The sequence below is a fragment of the Emydura macquarii genome, unplaced genomic scaffold (assembly GCF_026122565.2).
Source record: "Emydura macquarii macquarii isolate MOO-44397 ecotype Brisbane River unplaced genomic scaffold, CSIRO-AGI_Emac_v2 contig_1230, whole genome shotgun sequence".
NCBI lineage: Eukaryota > Metazoa > Chordata > Testudines > Chelidae > Emydura > Emydura macquarii.
Genome location: NW_027131367.1, coordinates 6,711,095 through 6,735,225, shown reverse-complemented (window position 1 = coordinate 6,735,225; position 24,131 = coordinate 6,711,095). Strand labels below are relative to the sequence as shown.

The 24,131-nt window shown below is 44.0% G+C and overlaps 1 protein-coding gene across 1 annotated transcript in view; it reads right to left on the bottom strand.

Moving 5' to 3' along the window:
- CACNG4 (calcium voltage-gated channel auxiliary subunit gamma 4) overlaps positions 1-24,131 on the bottom strand; it is a 49,614-nt gene that overhangs the window by 1,510 nt on the left and 23,973 nt on the right. Inside the window, exons 2-3 of the mRNA XM_067547808.1 lie at positions 7,092-7,175; positions 2,016-2,156 (exon numbers count right to left, since the gene is read on the bottom strand). Of these exons, the coding sequence (XP_067403909.1) occupies positions 2,016-2,156; positions 7,092-7,175 (225 nt within the window). The remainder of the gene's footprint in view (positions 1-2,015; positions 2,157-7,091; positions 7,176-24,131) is intronic.

Below are 24,131 nucleotides of genomic sequence, written 5' to 3'. Positions count from 1 at the left end.
TCTGTTTGTACCAAATCACAGGGGCAATGGCAAACCAGAACACAGCCACCTTGCTGGAGATGATGAGGATCAATGTACTGCTTTATGTGTGTCAGAAACTGCTGGGAATTATGTACGTATCCAGGGAGCTCTCGCAAGCCCCTGACAGTCAGAGAGGGAGCTCACGCACGCTCACGCGGTGTTCATTCAGCCTCTGTGCTCTTAGAAATCCACCACCATGTTCATAAAATGCTCCCTCAAGGTATTTATGGCCACTCCCCACACGTTATTTCTGCAACGTGTGTGCTGCAAGCTATGTTTCACTTCTCAAATCTCCCACACGGTCATTTGTAGCGATGGTCTGAAGGCTCCATAATTCAGGCGGCCTGAAGCTGATGGGTGTAAACATCCAAGACAATTTTAGTTTGGCTCATTTCCTAAGCCTTGAACTTGGCCTCTCCAGCATAACAGTGTGGCCACAGCTTGGCCTCTAACAAAGGGATTTCAAACATGGCTAGCATGGGAGGGTTTCATTCAGGCCTTCTTTGGTCATTTGGATTTAACTCAGGGGATTTAACTCAGGTTTCTCTCCTCCTTCCATGGACAGCAGCCCCATTTGTGCTGTTTGTGGATATGCTGCACGATATGATACTGACATTCTGCTGTCATTTGATATGGTGTCCCATGCAAAAGCTTCCTTCTGAGGCTGGATATCTATTATATGACAGATACAGGTATTTTAACGTGCTCACTAGTAAAGCAAGCTGCTACGCTCTTCTTTACGCCGCTGTGCGCAGATGCTGGAAGAGGACATGTCATCTGATAGCAAGATAGAATGTGGAAAGCCCATCTGCTGAGTGGAAACACTCATTTTAAAAACCACTTTCACATTCAAGTACCAAAGAGAAGCGTTATTAAAATCAGTGGAAAAATCCTCATTAGGACTCAAACCATTGAGGCTCTTCGGGGAGATGTTTCTGTCCCTAGGCTGACCATGCCTCCCTCCCCACCTTCCTTGATTGCCCTCAATCTCTAAACACAACAAACTATAAATATAACTACTGCTGGCTTTTCATCCAGAATGCTTGTATGAAAGGCAATGAGCCTTAAAAAGCCCGTTCCAGTCTCCCCAGATTATAGGCTTGGTGCAGTTTGAAGGGGTTTCAAGAAACAGTATTTGACCTCCTTTTATCCTGCTTTTACCATCTCCCTCTGCAGCAAACGGCACGTGTGTATCTTGAACACTGTAGGGCCCTTTGGACAAATGTCCTTAAAATGAGCTGCGTGAAGGGTTACACATCTGGCTGGGACTTCAAAAGAGCCCAAGGGAATTAGACGCGATCTAGCTAAGGTACTGACATGGTCTCTATTCCTGTAGTATTTGAGCACTTCTAATGTCTTTAGGCTCACAACACCCCGATGAGATAGGGAAGTATTATCTCAATTTTACAAATTGGAAACTGAGTTATTTAGGCTCCTAATTTTCAGTGGAATCAATGAAAGGTATGAGCCTGAACACCTTTGTGGATATGGGCCAAAGTGACTTGCCCAAGGTTTTCAGTGATTACAAGGACAGAAAGGACGATTGTGATCATCTAGTCTGACCTGGTATATAACACAGGTCATAGAATGTCCCCAAAATAATTCTTAGGGACGATCTTTTAGGAAAAAGATCCAGTTTTGATTTAAAAATTGTCAGTGACGGGAGAATCCACCACGACCCTTGGTAAATTGTTGCACTGGTCACATGGGAAGCCTGCGGTAAAGCAGGTATTTGAATTTCAGGTCTCCAAAGTCCTAGGCTAGTGCCGTAAACACTGGACCATCTTTCCTGCACTTTCAAATTCAATGGGATTTGGGCACTTAGTGCCATTCTTTTAGAAATCCCAGCTCTTGCTTCTTCAGCACATCACAGCTCATATTGCAGGCGGCTGTATAGCTGAAGTTGTTTATCTGCTGAGCCTTGTCTATGTGTTTGCATTTCCAATTTCGAAAGGAGATGCTACTAAACAAATACATTTCAGGCAAGAACATACCTGCAGCAACAAAAAGAATCCCAGCACTGAGGATAATGTTGTTTTTGCTGTTGTAAATCCTTCCTGCTCCGACACAGAGTCCTCCAAGCAATAGTAATATTGTGCTTAGGATGGGAAATACACTGGAGGCACGGACAATACCTGAGGGATATATAAGGGAAATAACATGACAGACCGTAATCAGCCCAGATCCCTTTTCAGGTGCTAGCCCAGAGCTCACAAAGCACATTTCCACAGGGTGACCCTCAGCCTCTGCTGGAACTATCACAGTGTTTGCTTTTGAAGGCAGGTTTTTAGACCCATGGTCATGAGCCAATGGCTGATATGACGGAGGCAAAGTGACTGTGACTGCATATTCTTTCCATTTGATTCTCCTAAATGTTTTGAGATTTCTGCTGGCAAGTTTGGGGGCTATTATCATTACCTGCCTTTTGATGCTGCTGCATGTGGAACATTTTTGACAACGCACCAGCCAAGGAGGTTAGAGAGAATAACCCACATCATCTTGCAGGCAAAAGCTCTGAAAAATGCATGAGCTGACTATTAACCGTATAATGCCATGTGGGCTGCTTTATGAGATGTAGATGTGGTTTGGTACATGTGTGATACCAGCAAATTCAGGTAATTAAGCCTTTCATCCTCATTACAGACTTGCTAGCATCTCTCTCTCTGTCTGCTGTAGAATATTAATGGACTCAAATCTCTCTGACATTTAGAAAGGAAGACAGTTAGAATAGTGTATCTTGAATATTTGCATTTAATTGGGATCATTTGTCACACTCTTTTTATTTATTTATATCTTAGGGACTTTCAGGTCATCCACCACCATGGTATCTAAGCCACCGTGAGAGAATTTAAACATCGCCAGTGCAGGCCAGTCATCAAAACCAGGGCACCCCTAGGTAAGAGAGCAAAAGAAAGGCATGAGGAGGGGAAAACAAATGGAGTAAATGAAATGAGCAAAAACAAACAAACAAACAGGAGGAAGAAGAGGGCTGAATACACAAACAGAAGATGGAGGAGGCAGAAATATGGTAGAACACTCTAGAAATAGTGATACAGAAGAAAAAAGAAAAGAGGGCCTGGGCAGGGGTGAAATACATTCAACTGATCCGGAAAACAAGAATTGTACAGAAAACATAGAGGGATAAGGGGGGGATGGGCAGCGAGGTTTTGTAACAAGGGAAACAGAGAGGTCAATGTGCTAACTGGAGAAGGAGAAATCATCACAGGGGCACAAAGGCATGTGGACACTAAGGGCTGGGGTTGGTGGTGGCTAAGACCAGAGTGGGGACCCAGACTTCACTAAAGAACTTGATTGGGTAATGGGGACCTAGAGAGGTGAATGCACTAACTGCAGTGTGTTGCCCTAATTGATGTGTTCTCTCTTTGGCCGTCATGGTGAATCATGCCCATATCCCGAGGAGAAATGGCCAGATGTAGCTAAGTTTCTCATTTTAGTGGTGATGGGAGTGGTTTTCCCACGTTAGCCAAGTACTTCGTGACCTGGCTGTTAACCAGAGCTCTCGTAGGCCTTGATCCAGCTCTCGTGGTAATTAATGGCAAAAACTCTCATGGACCGCAACAGGAGCACCGCCATCGTTATGTACTGAGTAGCACCTAGGAGCCCTAGTCATGGACCAGGACCCTACTGTGCTAGGTGCTGTATAAACGTGGAACAAAAAGACTGTCCCCTTCCAAAGCACTCACAACTGTTTTGAACTACAGTTGTGAGAAACGTTTGCATCCTTCCTTACTTAGCATCATTGCTAGATAGAGCCTGTTTTTGCTGGAGATATTTTCCAAGCAATTATAAAACTGATTCAGATAAAATAATTTTAAAACTATCCAGAACTGCAGTGTGTACCCACTTTTAGGCCGCCTGACCTAGTTTCAGGATGAATATGCAAGGAAAATATATTCAAATATATGCAAGGAAAATATATATGCAAGGAAAATATATTCCCATTATTTGCTCACTTCTTGCTGGGATACCTGGTCAGACACCTGAGCCTGCTGCTGCCACCTTTCCTTTTGCATCTCCCACAACCACTGCACTCATTGTACCATCCTCTCATGAGTCTTAAAGCAGCACAAGCAGCTCACACTCAGCAAGCAACAAGCTCTGGTGTTTAGACCTGTGTGAATAACTGTTGTTGTTTTTTTAATTTGCCGGCAATGTCAAAACACCGAAGGCACATGTTTCAGGTTGTAGGAAACGTTTTGTTTGGATTTGGGGAGTTGTTATAATTAAAAATAAAATAAAATAGAAAGCAAATTTTGAAATGAAAAGTTGTTTCGAATTAAAAAAAATTGAAAGTTTCAGTTTCTCAGGTTTGGGGTTTTTTTTAGATCAAAACAATTTGGTGAATTCACAAAATGTCTAAATTGACCTGAATCTGCATTTTACACCCCCCCCCCCCCCCCCAAAAAAAAAGTTTCAGCTGAAAAATGTAATCCACCACAACTGTTGCTATCTAGATAGTGTTTGCTTCTGGCGCCTGGTGCCTCTCAAGTAACACAGTGGACTCGCAGCTTCCCTGACAGAGGCATTGCTATTTGGGACTGGTCTACACTTACTGTTTGTACTGACATAGCTATATTGGTCAGGGATGTGAAGAAAATCATACACCCTGGCAAGAGAACTGTGCTAACAACCCCCGCACCGTAGATGCAACTATACCAACAGAAGAGCACTATGATACCCCAAGACAATGCTGTTCAGGAAGGTGATGTTCCGACCCTGGATGGCTCCTCCTTCTCTTGGCACGTGCTGTGTCTACACCGGGGGCTATACAGCGTAGGATCTGCAGCATAGACAGTGTCTTCTGTTAACCTGCATGTCCTGTTAATGGGGACATTAGGCCATTCCCCAGGGCATCCTGAACATTGGAATGCCACTCAGCTGTCCTCATTTACTCGTGGTACAATGTAACGTACAATATAAGGACCGATGGCCAAGATTTTCAAAAGCAACTCGTGATCTGTTTTGAGGTGTGTCAGTTGTGGGGTGCCCATCCTGGGATGGGGTAAAGTGGGGCAATTTTTCAGAAATGCTGAACGTCCACTCTTGGACTATCTGTGCCGTTTAAGGTGCTTTGCACCCAAAGACTTAGTCATTCATGAATATCTTAGTCAAAGGCAGAAAATTCATAGTAATAAAGGGTCCCGTTCATTCCCCCCACCCCTTCATGCTGTTCCTAATGATTTCACTTAAACTAAAAGGACTTCCTTAAAACGTTGCACTATTACTAGAGAATACAAGCCAAATTCACAGCGTGGGCTGTTCTACTCCTAATAATTAGCACCACAGATAATATTTTCTTTATTGGTTAATTAACACAAAGGGAGTCAAAACATGGCAGTTTCTTCCCACACACTAGTACAGAGTTTTCCTTCTACAACATGTATTTTTGGTTGTGAAATTTAAAAGCAGCTCATGTGTACTGTGCAGAGTTTACATATGTCTCCCCATACTGGTAATAAAATGACAACACATCAAAAAATATTAAGGGAATCCAATTTTTGCTTTCGCCTCTATTTTTTTTCTTGTTTACTGTCCTGTCTCCTCGCATAGAATTTTCTGCACCACTATCCATTATGACACCTCTGGTGAAGCACCATGCCGCACTTCTTCCCACAGGGATCAGAAAACTCTACCAGTCTGTTCTGGTTTTTACTTTCCCCTGGAAGGGGGTAGCTACAGGAATGGTGTGGGCTATATTTTCAAAACCGGAAACTGCAGACCATTGTGCAACAGAGCGTCTCTAACAGCACAGGCAATTCGCACGCACGTAGCAGTGGGTTGTGTACCGTTATCCACGGGCCCCGATCCTGCAAGCTGCTGTTCCAATGCAGAGCCCCATTGCATTCAGTGGGGCTCACTGGGGCCCCAACTTCACACAGCAATGAAACCAATGCTTATGTGCCATTGATATGAACAGGAGTTAAGCATATGCTTAAGTGCGCTGCTGAACTGGGCTGGCGTGCTGAATCTGGACCTTTGAACAGAGGGGGTCCACCCGTGTGGAGCACGCTGCAGGTTCAAGGTCTAAGGGCCGTACTTACAAAGGTATTTGAGCCCCTAAATATGCAGCTAGGTGCCTAGTGAGAGTCACAAAGCACCTGAGCAGGCTGGGTGTCTAACTCATTGTTATGCAGTGTTGGAGCTGGGTTGGGCCCAGGCTATTAAAGAGACAAGATGGATGAAGTAATATCTTTTATTGGACCAGCGTCTGGTGGTGAGAGAGACGAGCTCTCAAGCTTAGTGTATGTCTACAATAGGGACGTGATTACTGCAGGGGCTCATGTCCACTCTACCCTCCTGGGGTCGGCGGTGCGCATCCTCACCGAGAGCGCTTCCGCCGACCGAAGAGGGGCCCTGTGGGAGTTCCACTGGCAGCTCCCTGACAGGAACCTGGCTGCCCCACAGGCTCCCGGTGGGCTTCCTTCCCCACTCCACTGTTGATGCCTATGAATGAGGAAAATTCCTAGGCTAAGTTCAGAAACTCCTTGGCTCTCTTGCTTTGGGGCTCTCTTGATTCAAACCAACTCCTCCCTCAGGGAGACTGTTTTATTTCTCTTCGTTCTTTTTCTGAAACACCTGCTTTTCATCTTGCGCTATCTGCTACCATGTGGCCACAGGGGCTTAATTACTTCCTTGGGGTGTGGTAAGTTGCAGTGGCACTAAAGCTTTGGGAAAATGAGGCAGGGGACTGCTTCCTACCAAACAACGTCCTAGGGATTACTGCGGGCTCAGTGACGTGCAGACACTGAACTCCACGTGCTCTGAGATAACCGAGCAGTGAACTGCTGCCTTGAGACCTAGAATGTTCTTCCCCGACCTCGCATCTGACCAGACAACTGTGTACTTGGGGCTGGGGGGGGGGGGGGGATGGATCTAGGCTCCGATTTCAAACATCTCCAAAGTTTGGGGGTTCTTTGTATCCAGGCTGCCAGTGTGGGACAATCTCCTGGGGTTCTGAGGTAAGGAATAGAGGAAGGTTTGTGTCTAGCTATCCCAACAGGCTCAGCTGTCCCTACGGCTTATCCTTGATAAGGAGGTATGTTACTTACGGAGAAGGTATTCTGAGCTGTCATGGTCATAGTCATTGTCCTCAGGGAAGTGGTTGATTCGGAAGCAATGTCCTTTGTAGATTCCTAAATGAGAACAACACAAAAAAGACATTGAATGCACACAGAAAAAGAACCTTTCGAAATAGTCTGCTGCTCGTTCTGCTCCATTTTTCCCCCCTCCTCATGAAGCAGTTATTCTCCTGCAGGATTTTGGTCAGCAATTTCCTCACACCAACACGATAATCTAGACTCTACGTCGACCCACGGATCCGTCCACAAAGGGTTTATTGCAGCAGCAGGACCCAATGGTGCAGCTCAGTCTCTGTATTTCTGTTATTCATTAACCGCTGCTTTCACAGTCGGGAATAAAATCCATCCAGGGCAAATTATCTACTGCACACAAGTGTCTGGTGCTGACAGAAGACAGATTTGAAAATCATCCGTTAATACCATTTTAGCAGGAGCACAGCTGCGCCTCCTAGGATATATAGTTGTGGATTTACTTTACTCATAATAATAATGATTACAAGGATTTTCTAGTAAAGAATGACTAAAAACCAAGGGGACTTCTGTTGTGCTCTGTGGTCTCTCTGCAACTCGGCCCATTTAATTCATTCCCCTGATAAGTGGCCAGGGCTACTTTAATTGTGATAACTGCTTGGGAATATTCGCTGTAATGCATTTCAATGGCTCTAAACAACAGCTAAATAGCTCATCCTGTGTGCGTAAATGAGCCACCTGAATTGTCTGCAAGATGAGTCACAGCAGTTTAGTTGTGAATTAGTATCTACCAAGTGTATTTTGCGCTACTGCCCTTTGTTCGCTCCAGATTGATTTGCTGCTCTTTTATGGCTCTTAAATGAGGCAATCTGTCCAAAATATAGTTTTTAAAAATCTTGATGCTTATTTTTACAGTAGATCATGAAATGAAAGTAACTGTCTACCAGCACAACATACTCTCTGAGCATCTGACATTGGGATGGTCATTTCTTTGGGGTGCTTGGTTGTGTCAGGCTGTACCAATTTCTATATTCAGACATGGTTTTTCCTCCTATTCATTTTTACAAGCTATGTGCAGTAGAGGGCTGTTTTGTTTTTATGTCAACATTTTCCACAACTTGCGACACCCCCCCACACACACACAATTAACGAAGCATTGCCCCGTGTTACAAACACGAAATGACTGCGTTATTGCAGAGAGTATGATGCGGTCATTATTCATAAATGCTGACTTTTTAGTGGCAACAGCTGTAGGACAAACTGGGTAATTCAGGGTATTCACATTGAGTTCTAGAGCTGTTCACCTCTCCATCAGGGATTCAAATACAGCCCAACTTGTTCTAATCTGTCAGCTGTTTTTTAGTTTATGTGAAGTGACTCAGTGGGCTCAGTTTTGTTCCTGAAGGACAGGTGCCTCCATAACAAATTTTGCTTTATTTAATGAGGCCATTTTTGGCAGTGTGAGCAGAGAGGCCAAGAACTGGATGGATAAAGAGACTTGGACTTCTATGTCATCCTTTAAGGTGCTCCCTTTCATGTAGGGTTTGAAACATATTGACAGGGCGTTATGGGGAAATATTGCACTGCTGCTGCCCATGCTGTTCTGGTTCTATGGACAGAGACTCATTTTCCAGTGATATGTCTCTGGAACCTTTCACCACCAACAAATGTACATGAAAGAATACAAACACCTGGTACACATGATGAAGCTACGCATTGAAAATTGCCCCAAGTCATAAATTTCTAGAGTAGATCTAGATTTCAAATCCCCGGCCAACTTTCAGAGGTGTTGGGATCTGGGGTTTCTGTTTGGCTTGTTAAGAAGGAATAGGCAGCGGTGACATTTGGATCTGAATCAAAGTCTGGATTCCAAGACTTCTCTCCAAATAAGTTTGTTGTGATTCAAATCAAGGGTTTTGGTTCAGGTTCTTGTCTAACACCTAGTATATTGTATAGCTATTATGAGCAACAGGCTGGGTACATTTGTTACATTAAAAAGTGTAAAAATCTCTGTGTGGCTCGAATTTACAGTCAAGAACTCCAGTGATATATTGGGTATCACCCAAATTATTGTTTTTCCTCTTTTTTTGGCTATATAAACTGCAGTAAGCTGCAGTAACAAAGTTCGTGGCAGAAATGACTCAAAAAATGCAACAACTATTTTATCATAGGACTAAACTTTGAAATCAGATTTGTGCAAAATTCAAACCAGCTCACATGGAGGCTGTAGAAAAATGGTCAGCCAGGAAACATGGTGAGCATAAAAGCATCTCTTCCTTATTAGCACCGCCGCAAAGTCTTCTGTTTGCTTGAACCAATTAAAACAGAAATAAAGTAATTAAGGAATGTACCAAAACTGAGATTAAACAAAATATGCAGTGCCTTCCCACAGCAAGTGGTAACGGCATACAGAAAGTACAAAAGCTGTGAAATGTAAAAGAAGACAGATGATTCCAGGAAAATGTCTAATATTATAATTTAATGGCCCATCATCTCCAGTATCTACATAGCATACCAATATCTTTTTAAACATTTCCCATAGAACTGGACAAGGAATGATACAGTGGCAGCTAGATACTGATCAGGGTGTAAGCCACATCATATGCACAGTAATATCTCATATGGATAGCCTTTCACAGAGATGCCATGTTTGCCAGCACACTGGGGCTATCCCTTACCCTCTCCAGAAAGGGACACGGAATATTTCCCTTCTACTCTGGCTTCCACCAGAGATAGGTATAAACCACTCTCACTGCCTAATAATCTAACTCCTTAGTGAAAAGCGCTTTTGGACACCTTCTGAGGGCAAGATGCAATACAGCATTAAGCCAATAGAACTATTCTTCGCTCACTCAAAGGCTCACTGGTATACGTTTTAATGGGTACATTAGAAATGAGTCAATTCTCGTGAAGGAGCCTCGCTCAATCACATAATTTCAGTAAGAACTTGAGTGAGGACTTTGGGATTTGGTCCAATAATAATGAATAACCCCAGTTAGAGATGTAGTAGTGATGTGGTCAGAGGCAGAATGGTCCCAGGACTAGCCAGCAACCAGGGTCAAAGTTTCACAACACACTTCCTGTGTGACCTTGGTCAAGTCACTCAGTATCTGTGCCTCAGTTCTCATCAGTAAAATGGGGATAATAGCACTTGCCTACATCACAAGGGTTTTGTGAGGATAAATATGTTACAAGACTGTGGGCTGCTCAGATACCATGGTACTGGGGGGCAGACAAGTACCTAAGTTAGGTAGTATTTCACTAAAGTTATTTGTAACTACCTAAGAATGTAGGATTTTCAACACCAGATCAGATTAGTGGGTCCAGTAGCCTGACTCTAGAAATGGGCAATACACAACGTTTCAGAGGAAAGCAATTATCCCTCTTCCCTGAGGTAGTACCTTCTTCCCATCCCATCCTTCAATAATCCTCCAATTGGACACATCTGTTTGAAAGTGTTCTGCGGGCTAACATTTCTTCCTGACCACTGCAAGCAATGACTTACTGCCTTGAAACATAGGATCTGACAAACCTTATATGTTAACATCCAGAGCAAAACCCTATCATGATCGGTCATACAGCTATCCATCTCTTTAAAACTCAGTAGGTGACTAGCTTAGCAGTCATGCCACTGGGGTTATTCTGGGCTTTCTAGTTAAAGGCGGGCCTGACCAGTGATCTTCAGATCTAGAGCTGAACTTTCCTAAGGAAGAAAGGACATGCAGAGTCAAGCTGCCAGTTCAAGCCCATAAGAGAGACTAGACTGACCAGTGATCTTCAGACCTGGATCTGAACTTTCCCAACATCCTGGGCACCAGGGATAAGGTTGATTCTACTTCGCTGCTATTGGAATTCGTATTTCAAGGATTATTTTCTTCCTGGGTTTTTTTTTGACCATGTGTTGCAGCCCTCAAGGCCTTATCTGGATAAAGCCACAAACTCCATTAGATTATCTTTAACTCCTTCACCATGCTCGGTTCTTGTCAGCAATAACATTCCCTGGTGATTTGTAAAAGCATTTCCAGTGCACCATTGGAAGGTGAAGTGCTTAAATATTTGAGAGTACTTGTCAAGGCAGTCCAGGCTTTTGCTGCCTTCCTTCCTCCCCCCAGTCCCAGAAACGGTATGCACGGGGATGTTTCTATACTGTTAGTGTTTTGTTGTCATGTAACATAGGCTTCCACCGTACAAGAAGCTGGCAGCATTACAGCAGAGGCTTTTTAGTGCAGAGCGTTTGTGCCAACAGCACTTTTGTTCCTCTCTGCTCTGAGCACGCGCTTAGAGCAGGAGATGTTGATCGCAGCGGGAGGATAGATGGTTCTGGCTGGTCCCCCTACCTCTACATCAACAGTCTGGTCTTGCATTGCAGGGGTCCACTAGTAGCTTCCTCCTTCAGCCTCCTGTCTTCCCTTATTGATGAGATTACAAAGTGAAACATCAATTTTAGAAGCCTCGGACGAAAATCATTATTGTCTGCTGCAGGGAATGCCAGTTTTCTATTACACATTTGGATCAAACGACCGCGGGCAGTGCCAACCCAACACTATCCTACATCAAACAGCCTCAGAGATCTACAAGTAATAGTGTTAAGTGAGGGGAGTTTGGCGAAGGGAAGGTTGAGTGGGTAAAAGCTAAGGTTGCACTGCATGAACTATAGTGTATGGACGCTGTGACACTAGTAAGGTGTGGGCCTGTGGGTGGAGGAGAACAGGGTATGCACTCTCCGGTGGTTAGCTTTTCCTTTATTCGGATATGAATCAGGTGTGATATGTGTGTAGCAATGCAAACTGCTTCTCAACAATGGGTACAGTCACAGAACGAATGCAATGTACTCCAGCTATGTTGCTTGCGCATTTGCTTTAGCTGGCCCATATTCTATTCTACACCTGTACAACGGGTAACAAACACCAGAAACTGTAGCACCTTAAAGACTAACACATTTCTGCAGGCATAAGCTTTTGTGGGCTGCAACCCACTTTGTCAGATGCATGAAATGGAAATCACAGATAGGGGGTATATATATACATCCAAGGGTAAGAAACAACAATGGGGCGGGAAAGTGCTAACAAAGTCCATTCAGTTAGAGTAGTTGAAGCCTATTCACAACCGTTGATTAGAAGGTGAGAATGTGCGAACAGTGAGAATTACTTCTTGTAATGAGATAACCATTCCAAGTCCCTGTTCAGACCCAGTTTAATTGTGTCAAGTTTGCAGATGAGTTCCAGCTCTGCAGTTTCTCGCTGAAGTCTGTTTTTGAAGTTTTTTTGTAGACGTATGGCAACTTTCAAGTCAGCTACAGAGTGTCCTGGGAGACTGAAGAGCTCTCTGACTGGTTTATGGATGTTACCATTTTTTATGTCTGATTTGTGTCCATTTATTCTTTTGCGTAGTGACAGTCCGGTTTGGCCAATGTACATGGTAGAGGGGCATTGCTGGCACGTGATGGCATATATTACATTAGTAGATGTGCAGGTGAATGAGCTCCTGATGGTGTGGCTGATGTGGTTAGGACCTGTAATGGTGTCACTAGAGTCGATGTGCAGGCAGAGTTGGCAATGGGTTTGTTGCAGGGATAGGTTCCTGGATTAGTGTTCTTGTTGTATGGTGTACAGTTGCTGGTGAGTATTTGCTTCAGGTTGGGGAGTTGTCTGTAAGCAAGGATAGGCCTGTCTCCCACTGCTTGAGCGAGTGAGGGATCATCTGCTGGGATAGGTTCCTGGATTAGTGTTCTTGTTGTATGGTGTACGGTTGCTGGTGAGTATTTGCTTCAGGTTGGGGAGTTGTCTGTAAGCAAGGATAGGCCTGTCTCCCACAGCTTGAGCGAGTGAGGGATCATCTGCTGGGATAGGTTGTAGACCCTTAATGATGTGCTGGAGAGATTTTAGCGGGGGGCTGTAGGTGATGGCCAGTGGTGTTCTGTTGTTTTCTTTGTTGGGTCTGTCCTGTAGTAGGTGACTTCTGGGTACCCGTCTGGCTGTCAATTTGTTTCTTCACCTCCCCAGGTGGGTATTGTAGTTTTAAGAATGTTTTATGGAGATCCTGTAGGTGTTTGTCTCTGTCTGAGGGATCAGAGCAAATCGGGTTGTATCTTAGGGCTTGGCTGTAGACAATGGATCATGTGATGTGTCCAGGGTGGAAGCTGGAGGCATGAAGGTATGTATTGCGGTCAGTTGGTTTTCGGTATAGGGTGGTATTAATGTGACCATCCTTTATTTGTATTGTAGTGTCCAGGAAGTGGATTTCTTGTGTGGACTGGTCCAGGCTGAGGTCGATGGTGGGGTGGAAATTATTGAAATCCCGGTGGAATTCTTCAAGGGACTCTTTCCCGTGGGTCCAGATGATGAAAATGTCATCAATGTAGCGTAGGTAAAGAAGAGGTGCTTGGGGACGAGTTTCGAGGAAGCGATGTTCTAGGTCAGCCATAAAAATGTTGGCATACTGTGGGGTCATGTGGGTGCCTATAGCTGTGCCACTGACTTGAAGGTATAGATTGTCTCCAAATCTGAAATAGTTGTGGGTCAGGACAAAGTTACGAAGTTCAGCTACCAGGTGTGACATATCATCATCAGGGAAAATGTTCCTGATGGCGTGTAGTCCATCTCTGTGTGGAATGTTGGTGGAGAGAGCTTCTACATCCATAGTGACTAGGATGATGTTTTCTCGGAGATCACCAATGGACTGTAGTTTTCTCAGGAAGTCAGTGGTATCATGAAGATAGCTAGGAGTGCTGGTGGCATAGGGCCTAAGAAGAGAGTCCATATAGCCTGACAGTCCTGTTGTGAGAGTGCCAATGCCTGAGATGATGGGGTGTCCAGGATTCCCAGGTTTGTGGATCTTGGGTAGCAGATAGAATAACCCTGGTTGGAGCTCAGGGGGTGTGTCTGTGTAGATTTGTTCCTGTGTTTCTTTAGGGAGTTTCTTAAGTAGATGTTGTAGTTTCTTTTGGTATTCCTCAGTGGGATCGGATGGTAGTGGCTTGTAGAATGTGGTGTTGAAGAGTTGTCTGGTAGCCTCCTGTTCGTAATCCGACCTATTCATGATGACTACGGAACCTCCTTTGTCAGCCTCTTTGATTAATTAATATTTTAAAATATTTTAAAAAATAGTGGCACATTCTAGACATCACCAGTTGGCTGGTTTCTTATCGATATCACAACAGAAATGCATCTTGAGAAGGGAACTGAAGGTGGGTATCTGTTCTGAGTTAAACCATGGACTGCAGTTTCCAGAGCTGACCAACAGCCAATTTTACAGCTAAATCTTGAATGTTTAAAAGACACATTTTCTGAAATCATCAGCAGAGAGAGGGTTGATTCGAGGATAACATTGCAGACAATGTGAAAAGAAGGGGAGCTAGACAGATGGGGCTATTATAACAGAAGATCTACAGGAGCACAATGTCCATCTAACCAACAGCCATTTATGGATTTAACTTTTTTATTATTATTTTTAAATAAAACACTTTTGCAATTCTACTTTGAGGAAAGTGAAGAATCAGTCCAGACACAGAGAGATACCCAGAGTAGCTAGAACATATCTGAGGTGAATGGCAATTGTTACATTTTTTTTTAATTTCTTACAGCTTTCAGAAGAGTCTCATGCCTGGCAAGTTCTGAAATATTTTGCAGAGCGACTTGAGAACAAAGGAAATCATATACATCAGAATGTGCTGACGCTCCCTGCAAAATTTAGAATTAGTAAGCCTGACTCTGCACTGCATTTGTTATTCTGGTTTTACACTGGCAAAAATATACTGACCTCAATAGAAATTCACGAGCAGAAAATACAGTACAGTATCAGAGCCACAAAGTTTACTTTTTTTTTTCTTTCCCCTTTCATTCTTTCTTCTGTTACCCCTTTTTGATTCGAACGATTTGCCATTTTTCAGGTCCTGTGGGCTTTTTCTGGTTAGAAAAAGAAATGGATGATGGAGGCAGGTGTTTCTTTGATGCAATTCTGTATATTTACAAAGAATATACTAAGTCCAGTTTCCCTGAATGCAGCAGGAATTAAACAGTTGGAAACAATTTCTTTCACCCCTTTGCAGACAGCATCTAGCCCAAATTCAATCTCCAAGCATTTTCTCAGGGTCATGCAGTCACTACTTCTGTGACTGTGTCTGACGCTTCCTTGCTACTGCTCAGAGTCTGTTTCTTTGGTCTTTTCTCCCGCTTGTCTCACAGTCATATACACCTCCATCAAATAATAGTCAGCAAAAATCCCTTCGCCCATATAGTTGGGCCTCATAGCTGCCTAGGTTTTGGGTGGAGGCTCCTGCTATTTCAGCTACCTGGTTCCATAAAGGAGCTTAATGGCTTCTTAAATTAAGGGTGGTGGTTACATCCCCCAATTTCAGCAAGGTTTTACCCAATCCATAAATGAACTATAAAATGGCCAATTCAGAAAGGAAAGTCTGATGCTCCTAAATTCTGGTTCGGAATCTGTTCCATGTTACTTATGTTCACGTGTGGGGTTTTGCTATCTCCAGTTTACAAAGAAATAGAATTTTCTGGACTTGTCACTTTCTACATTAATTTGTCCATCAGTTGATTGTTTCTCTCCTGCTGTTCTCTTAGAATGTTATGGGTTTTTACTTAAGTGTCTCAAACAAGCACAGATTTTGCGAGCCTTTGCCAAAAGAAGTTTAATGCTGTCATTATAAAGGAAATCATGCCCTAACAGATGCAGGTGGAGTGCAGAACACCCCATGTATGAATTTGCCATTTCACACTGCAGATTTAGCAGTGGCTTCATCATCAGGGAGGGGGAAACTAGTTGAGAAAGAAACCTTGGGAGGTAAAATACGCATTTATTGGGTCTTTAGGCTTTGAGAGCTGTTTGGTAGTTGAGCAATCTTTGTGATGCTCTAAGACTCAAAGGCCAGTTTCCTTCTGAAAGTCGCTGCTGATGGCTGAGGCAGATGCTGTTAGATACCCTTTTGGGTCCTGACAGTCAAGTGTTTGGCCATATGCCGGTTTGTTTGCATTTGCTTCATCTTAAAAATCAGTTTTATGAAGTGCACTGTTGCTGCACAAAGCCTTGGTCACATCTTTTGCAACAGAGGCTCCAACTGCAGAACCACCTAAGAGCTGAATCAGGGCAACGATTTGTAATGGAAGAGGGGCGAGGACATCACAGGCATTGCAAGGTCCATGAGTTGTTTCATTATGTGATAGGACCTCACACTTGGACTTGTCTATACTGGAAAAATAACCTTAATTCGTATCCATTCCCATTTACCAAAAATCTAGCATGGGGCCAGATTCTTCTATAAGGACTCTGCTACTCATGGTATGACTGACTTATGGAGTCAGGTACTATGCTGCTTGTTAGCTCAGTGTGGCCCATTGTGATTTAGAGGATCACTGATGGTGTCTCCTTCATACTTGCGCTGTGTTGTGTTGCAATTAGCTTTGTACCCCACTCTCTCCAGAAAACAGCATATGCCCTAGATTGTAATGAAAGATCCTCAGCAAAAATTGTTTATTGCAACTTCTAAGTGTATTTTTCTATGAATGAATAGTACCTATGAATAATAGAACCTTCTGATGTTAGATGGGTGGGTTCTGAGTTACTACCGAGAATTCTTTCTGGGTGTCTGGCTGGTGAGTCTTGCCAACATGCTCAGGGTTTAGCAGATCGCCATATTTGAGGTCAGAAAGGAATTTTCCACCCAGGCAGATTGGCAAAGGCTCTGAGAGTTTTTTACTTTCCTCTGCAGTGTGGGGCACTGGTCACTTGCTGGTGGATTCTCTGTACCTTAAAGTCTTTAAACCATTATTTGAGGACTTCAGTAACTCAATCATAGGTGAGGGGTCTATTACAGAAGTGGGTGGGTGAGGTTCTGTGGCTGCATTGTGCAGGAGGTCAGACTAGATGATTATAATGGTCCCTTCTGACCTTAAAGTCTATGAGTCTTGGATGTTATGACAAGTGTAATTTTAACCTCACACTGGCTATTAGAAAAGCCACCGTGTCAGGGAACAAATGCTGGAGGCGCTTCAGTCTTTTGTTCTTTTCACTAGGGGACACGCTCAGTTTTTCTCATAAGATACTGTTGTCTATTTTTAATATTTCGTCACCCCTGAGAAACAGGAAAAGCATGGGCTCTGTCCAGCATCTCTTTGTCCTAAAATTCTCACATACTCGCCTGACCCTCTCAGAAAGTGTGGCAAGCACAATGCTAACTAGCCATTCACACCTCGTCTTCTCCACTCTGACAGTAACTGTCAAGCCACTGCTGACACCAGGCAGCAAAAAGGTTTCGTGCCTTCTTTCAAACACCCCATCTGTGGCCCCACGAAGTCACAGGACCTCCTCGTCAACTTCCTCCTGGCCCTGGCCAAATTGGCCATCTACAAGACCAGGGAGAGGAGGTTGGCAGAGGGGGCGCTCTGTGACTGTGGGGCCTACTTCCGTTCCTCTGTCCGTTCATGTATTTGGGCAGAGTTCCTCTGGGCGGCGTCCGCTGGCTCCCTTGACACCTTCCGGTTCCCTCTGTTTGACCCTTTGACCCTCACGCCCCTTCCTGTTTTTTCATTTGTTGTCTCACGGAATCAGTTGAGTCCTGGGTCCGGTGGCTCCTCCCCTTAGGCTGGGGGAGGGGCCTTTAGCGGTGGGCGGGCGCACCCACCCTCGTACTCAAATAGTAAGAGTTTTACATCAGTTCTGGCTCCTCTTCCTCGCTGCAGTCACTGAACTCTCCTCAGACCCTGGGATGGATAAACTCTTTCTGCTTCTGACAGTTTCATCCCCTCTCTCTGTCTGTCTTCCACAGCTCTGAGAATTCACCTGATTTTTTAATAGTAAGGAATTGCCTGTTTAATTAGAGGCTATGGGCCAGATCCTGCTCTCCCTTACACTGGAGCAGCTCTGGGTTTACCCCAGTGTAACGGAGATCAGAATCTGGCTTTGTGCCTTTTCCACACTCTTACTGTGCTTCCCTGAAAAGGAAATCCTTGTTTTAAAATGTCAGCCCTAATGCACTAAACTCGCCCCACCTGCTTTCCTCGGGAGCTGTCAGCTCTAACAAACCCTCTGGGTTCTTCTTTTAAACCATCTCCCGTTGTCTGATGGGGGAAAAACAAATCTCCTCTTCAGGTCTCTGATTTTCTGATCTGCTGTAGTGGCATGAATCCTTTCCCACTCTCCCCCTTGGATTCTTAAGTGCTGCTAAGTGCATTCTCTCCCTCTCACTGATACCAGCTAAATCACTACCAGCCTCCTTTGACTCCTGTTCTCTCCTGCTCCCACTCTTGACACAAAACATAGTGCCTTTAACCCCTCGCTATGACTCTGGCCATGCTGGCCTCATTGCAGCCTGGTGAAATGTGCTGCCAGGTGGCTGTCTGCCCTACATCCAGGCTGCAGCAGTCATCTTCTCTCAGCCTACACAGTTGCAGATTAGCTGATGCTGGCAGGGGATTTATGGTCTGTTCTGAAACAGGGCAACCATGTTCTTCATTGCCTCCATTTCCCACCAGTCTGGCAAAGTCTGGCTTAATTCTAGGAACACGTCTCAGCTTATCCAGTCACTCTACACGCTCAGTCCTACCATCTTGGTCATCCCAATTAACCTTAGCTCTGCTTGTTACTTCTCTTATCTCCCAAGAGAGCTGAAAGCCTGTAACCTGGGGAGGAAGGGCACCTCCCTAACACCCCCTTGTGGACAGAGTCCCCTCTGCAGCACCCTTGCCTCTGTTTCCCCCTCTTTCAGGGCCTTTAAACTGAGTGAGTTCTTAAAGGGTAATTCAAACAATCCCCTCCTAGGGTCCCATTTATTGAGCCCCCAGGTATATACTGACACACCAGGCCCCAGGCCCACTTCAGTGATAATCCAAATACGAGACAAACTCTCAGTCTTCATCCCAGTTTCAGCTGGGCACATCCCCACTTCCTTGAGGGAGGGTCTTTCTGCTTCCCAGCATCTCCTGCCGGGAGTTTGTCCTTCTCCACAAGCCTTTCCAGCTGGGCTTTTGCATTTTCTCCCCTGCTTGCACAGGGTGTCTTCCAGGCCTCACTGCCGGAGAGCTTCCCTCACTGACTCAGGGCCCTGCAGGAGAAGCCTGGCTCCCAGCAATGTCTACAGACCTAACTACAGTTTTCTGCACTTCTCCACTTCACACTAACGTCCTGCTCCTTTTGTACCAGAATCACCTGATTCCTCTCAGGTGGGGCTTATCCTGTAATCAGGGTTGGCTTAGCCCTAGGTCCTTCACCCAGTCTTTATTTATCATGGAGGGAAGGCTCACCATTCTTGAGATCTTCTGCTTTCACTAACCTCATCCATTGTTCAACATTGTCTCCTCTTATTTCCCCTTGTGATTCCTCCTTTGGTATCCTTCCATAAGCTCTATTCTCCTTCTTTGCTAGGAACCTAAATAGTTAAAGTTTTCTCCTCCATCCCTGTCCCCAGCTAACAGCCTTAACTGGGCATTGCTATGTTACTTACATTACTACTTTTCCATAATAGTCTTAGTATGCAGCATGGCTGGAGCGCCACATTTCTGAAGGGCCCTATTTGTTGTCTTGGGTGTGCAACTTTTACAGCCATAAACAGCAAGAGGCTAAGCCATAGTTTGGGAAGCTTGAACTGCTTGTCCCTCCCACACTCTTTTCTCTTCAAATGCTCTTTAATTTCACAAGGTTGGAATGTGTCATCATTGCTGATCTCCAGCAAATGTCACTGAATAGTCACATCATCCTCTATGCAAAGATCTCCAGCCATGTAGGAGAACTAGTGCCTTACTCCAGGCACTGATGTCGCCTGGGATATGGTGCATATGTTGCTCTCTGTATTGAATATTCATATTTTTTCTCATCAGGCAAATTTCATACTCACTGGAGCCATATGGTCGCTCTAGAAGTAATACCTAGCAGGCACTAATGAGGACAGCATCTTCAATCAAATATCCTGCAACATCTTGACCAGATTCTGATTTCATTTATACTGGAATTAACCCAGAACACCTCCAATGAAGTCAGTGTTACTCTCTATTAATACTAAGATTGATTGGATTGTATCCCGCCTGGATGTCAGATACATCTTTATTCAGAACAAAAGCCACTTCTTTCTCATTTCTCTTTCCTGGCCTCTGCACATGCCCCTACACACCAGGAAGTCTCCTTCAGGGCAGAGGATAGGCTGCTGCCAGTCTACCAATCATTATAGAGTCCTGAAATGTCAAATTTTGTCTGCTACAACTTTGAGATCAGATAGTCATCCTGTTTGGTGAAGCATTCATAATCTCCAAGTGACAAACCGTATTTATTTTCACATTGTCAGTCTGCTTTTCACCACTGCTAGCACGAGTAGGGTTAAGTTTCCCTTCCAGGGGAGTGGAGTTAGTTTGATTTCATCCCTCTGGTTTCCTATACACCAGAATGTTATCAATTCTTCCTCATTAATGTGGTGATCAACCAAGATTTGTTGGGGTCCTCTTTTGTGAGCACAGCACAACTCTAAAGCCTATATCATGGTCCATCAATTCCTCAGGGAGAAAAGATAATGAAATGGATATTTACGGCCTTCCAAATTCCCTTGTTAATTTATGCTTTGACATGGACGTGGGCATATCCAGGGCATGAATGCTGCTTTGTAAAGTAAATATACTCAGCATACTGTATTAGGTTAGATTCCCTAGATCTTCTGTTGTCTTACTTTTTCATACATGTTCTTAAGCGACTGCTATCTCCCCACTAGCTCTTTCTTCTTTTAGAGGCTCTTGGAACTACAAAATCTCCATACTTATAGCTGCTGAAATTCCTTCATCCATTTTGGCCGGAGAGTAGCGATTTGCAACTTGAACACGTCAGCTTAGTAAACTGTAAGAACCAACACGCCAGAATAAGAAGGCTGGCAATCGTTGAGGATGTAAAGCTCTGCTTCTGAAGTATGTATCTGGCAGATATTTTTATAACAGGCCAAACAGAAAAAACAAAGGAGTCCAGCTCTAAATGTTGTGGCTTAGCCTCCTCTCCGATTCTTCATGGGCCACTAGACTTTCTTCACGATTCATGTGGTGCGTTACATTCCAACACCTACCAAACATTTTTCTTGAAGGGAGGCTGTGGTGCAAGGGAATGTCCACTTCCAGTGAGTCAGCGGGATTTGGAGCAGTCAACTCCCTTTGAGCCCTTCACAGTCCAGCAGCCTAGGTTGTTCTCTGACTGTCACACTCCCCTAGCACTTTTCCCATAAAAGCCTACGAAGCTGGAGGGAGACATTTCCACAGTACATGTTGGTGACAGGCATTAATGCTATGATGGCTGGCAAACAGAAAGAGCAGCCCACATTAACGCTACCCACTGTGAGATCTCATGAGGAGTCAGAAATGTGCATGTCATCATAGTACTTATTTTGAAGCACAGACCTGATTATTCAGTCTGCTTCAATAGCAAAGAACATCTTTATCTTCACAATTAGTACAGAAATGATGGCGAAGGAAAGCATTGCCTTGAGATTTCAAAGAGAAACTGTTCTAAACTACCCTCTACCATTTGATTCCTCTCCTTTCGTTACAACACACCCTTCTGGATCCAACCTGCTCAACTCCCAGGGAACAGGCTGTGACTCTGGCTGAATTAGGGGGACCATTTATGCTATTATTTAACATCAATATGTCAAAATTACAATCATTCATATGAAATATGCTATGTCAGGTACCGTTAGAAAGGTTATGATTTGCTAAGTATGATATTGTTTATGTGCAGGTGTCATATTTGTATTGGAAGTTATGGATATGTTTGATGTATGAGTATTTCAACTTGTGTTTCTGGGAGACACCCCCCCCACCACCACCACAGGATGGCTGCAGCACTAGCTGCTTGCTGGCCCATTAAGGGAACTCAAAGGTACAATAAGCCCAGGGAAAGAACCCAGGGGCTACATCTGATGAGTCACCAGGATTTACTCATGTGACCCTGGACTCCATCTTATTTCTGGAAGTTTCCACAAGCAGCATGGCAAAGGCCAAGGGACATAAAAGGCAGCTACACCACATCCATTTTGTTTTCAGTCCTCAGTCAGTCTTAACCTACTTCTGGATCAACTCATCTACAACTAAAGCAGTGAATCAAAGGACTGACACCCATCCAGGTACTGGATGTACACCAGAGGGACTATACAAGCCTGCAAACACCACAATTCTACTGGAAACCTGATATATATATATATATATATACCTGACTTTCCAATCATTTGTATGTATCTGATTGCTTTAATCATTTAACTTTTCTCTTATAGTTTTTTTTTCCCTTTTATAATAAACCTTTAGTTTTAGTTACTAAAGGATTGGCTGACAGCGTGGTATTTTGGGTAAGATCCAAACTTATATTGATCTGGTACTGTGGCTGATCCTTTGGGGTCAGGAGAACCTTTTTGGTAAAGAGCACAGAGTTTAAATAACTGGACCTAGTGGCTGACTGGGAGCCAGGGGCTGAAATGCAGTAAAGGGGGCTGTGTATATTTTGTTTTAGCTTCTTGATTACCAGTGTAGGGAATCAGAAGCACAGTTTGTGGCTGGTTGGGAAGTCTGACTTCAGTGTCACCCACCAGTGCTGGGAGAATCTGCTCTCCTTTTGCAGCCTGCCCTGACCTTGGCATTTTCAGGTGGCTGCCCTAGGCACGGACGGGTCACACAGGCCATTTGTACATCAAGGCTTTTCTTCATGACATCTGAAAGGCTAGCGGCAGATTCCCCCAGGCACTGGCGAAGAGCACAAGGCATGACACTTCTATCATTTACATTGGTGTAAAGCAAGAATAACTCAGCTGAAGTCTATGGAGTTTCAGCAGTGTAAATCGTGAGTAAGCAAGAGAGGAATCAGTCCTGTTTGTAAAATGAGGTGGCCTGCAGGAGTAAGAAAGAGCAATTGTAGAGTGAGCACCAGAGGATCAAGCGCCTGTCCGTACGTTGCACATAGGTAAGAATCAGATGTATTTTGTACAATACAAAATGAATCTGGCCCATGGCCTCTAATTAAACAGGTAATTCCTTACTATTAAATAGTTGATTTAAGTAATTCCTGTAATTGCATGGGAATGATTGTAATGGTGACATCACACCTCAGAGCCACGAAGACAACAACCCCTGATAAAAGGTTACAAGCCTTTGTAATGGATACCTTAAAAACTTTCAAAGAAAAAGTGTTACATTTGGCAAGGTGTGATGCACAAGCGCATTAATCAACTGATTAGGAATGCACGGGGTATTTTGACTCTGCTGGCGTCATGTAAAACTTCCACATATCTCTTCAAGCTGTGGTTATCCATCACCAAACTCTGTCCTTTTGATGACGCTTTTTTTTAAATTGGATATTGAAGAAGTAATAGGGAAACATCACTCCATAAATCATTTTAATTGAAGGGAAGGCTTGCAATGTGTCTGGCTCTACAATATAGCAACCTTGATTTGGGTCTCATTCATTTCAGAGCGAGCATGTTTTCCTTATTTCTATGCCAGATTGTTGAGAGTTATACATAGAAGCAATCTCCAGAGATTGATCATGCACAATCAGTGATGCAGGACCGAAGCAAGACAAATGACTACAGGGAGTCCAAAGGTTAGGAGAAGGGGATGCGACCGGCTGCTTCAAGTCCAGACCTTGATGATGGCTGCATTTTGGAGAACTTGAGCCACAAGTTTAGAGCCCACCACGGAGCTGCATTAGCCACCGAGACAGATCATGCAACCCCCTGAGGAGACTGTATTATATAATCGGACACCCAAAGATGATGTCTACCTTTGGGGAAAAACAATTGGGATGCAATTAGAAAGACCAGGATCTAGGGTGAAAAATAAAGGGATCAAAAATGCTCTAGCAAATTAAATGCAATCTGGAAAGAAAATATAAAGAAAGCAGGTTTGAGGGACATGTAAAGTCATGACCCTATTGCATCATGGGGTTATCATTGATTTTAATTATCGTTAATTAGTAGCAATATATATAGGGCTTGAAATAACAGGTACAAGCCAGCCCCATAACAAAGTCAGACAAGTTCTATGGAGACGAGACATCTAAATGGATGACTCTGGAGGC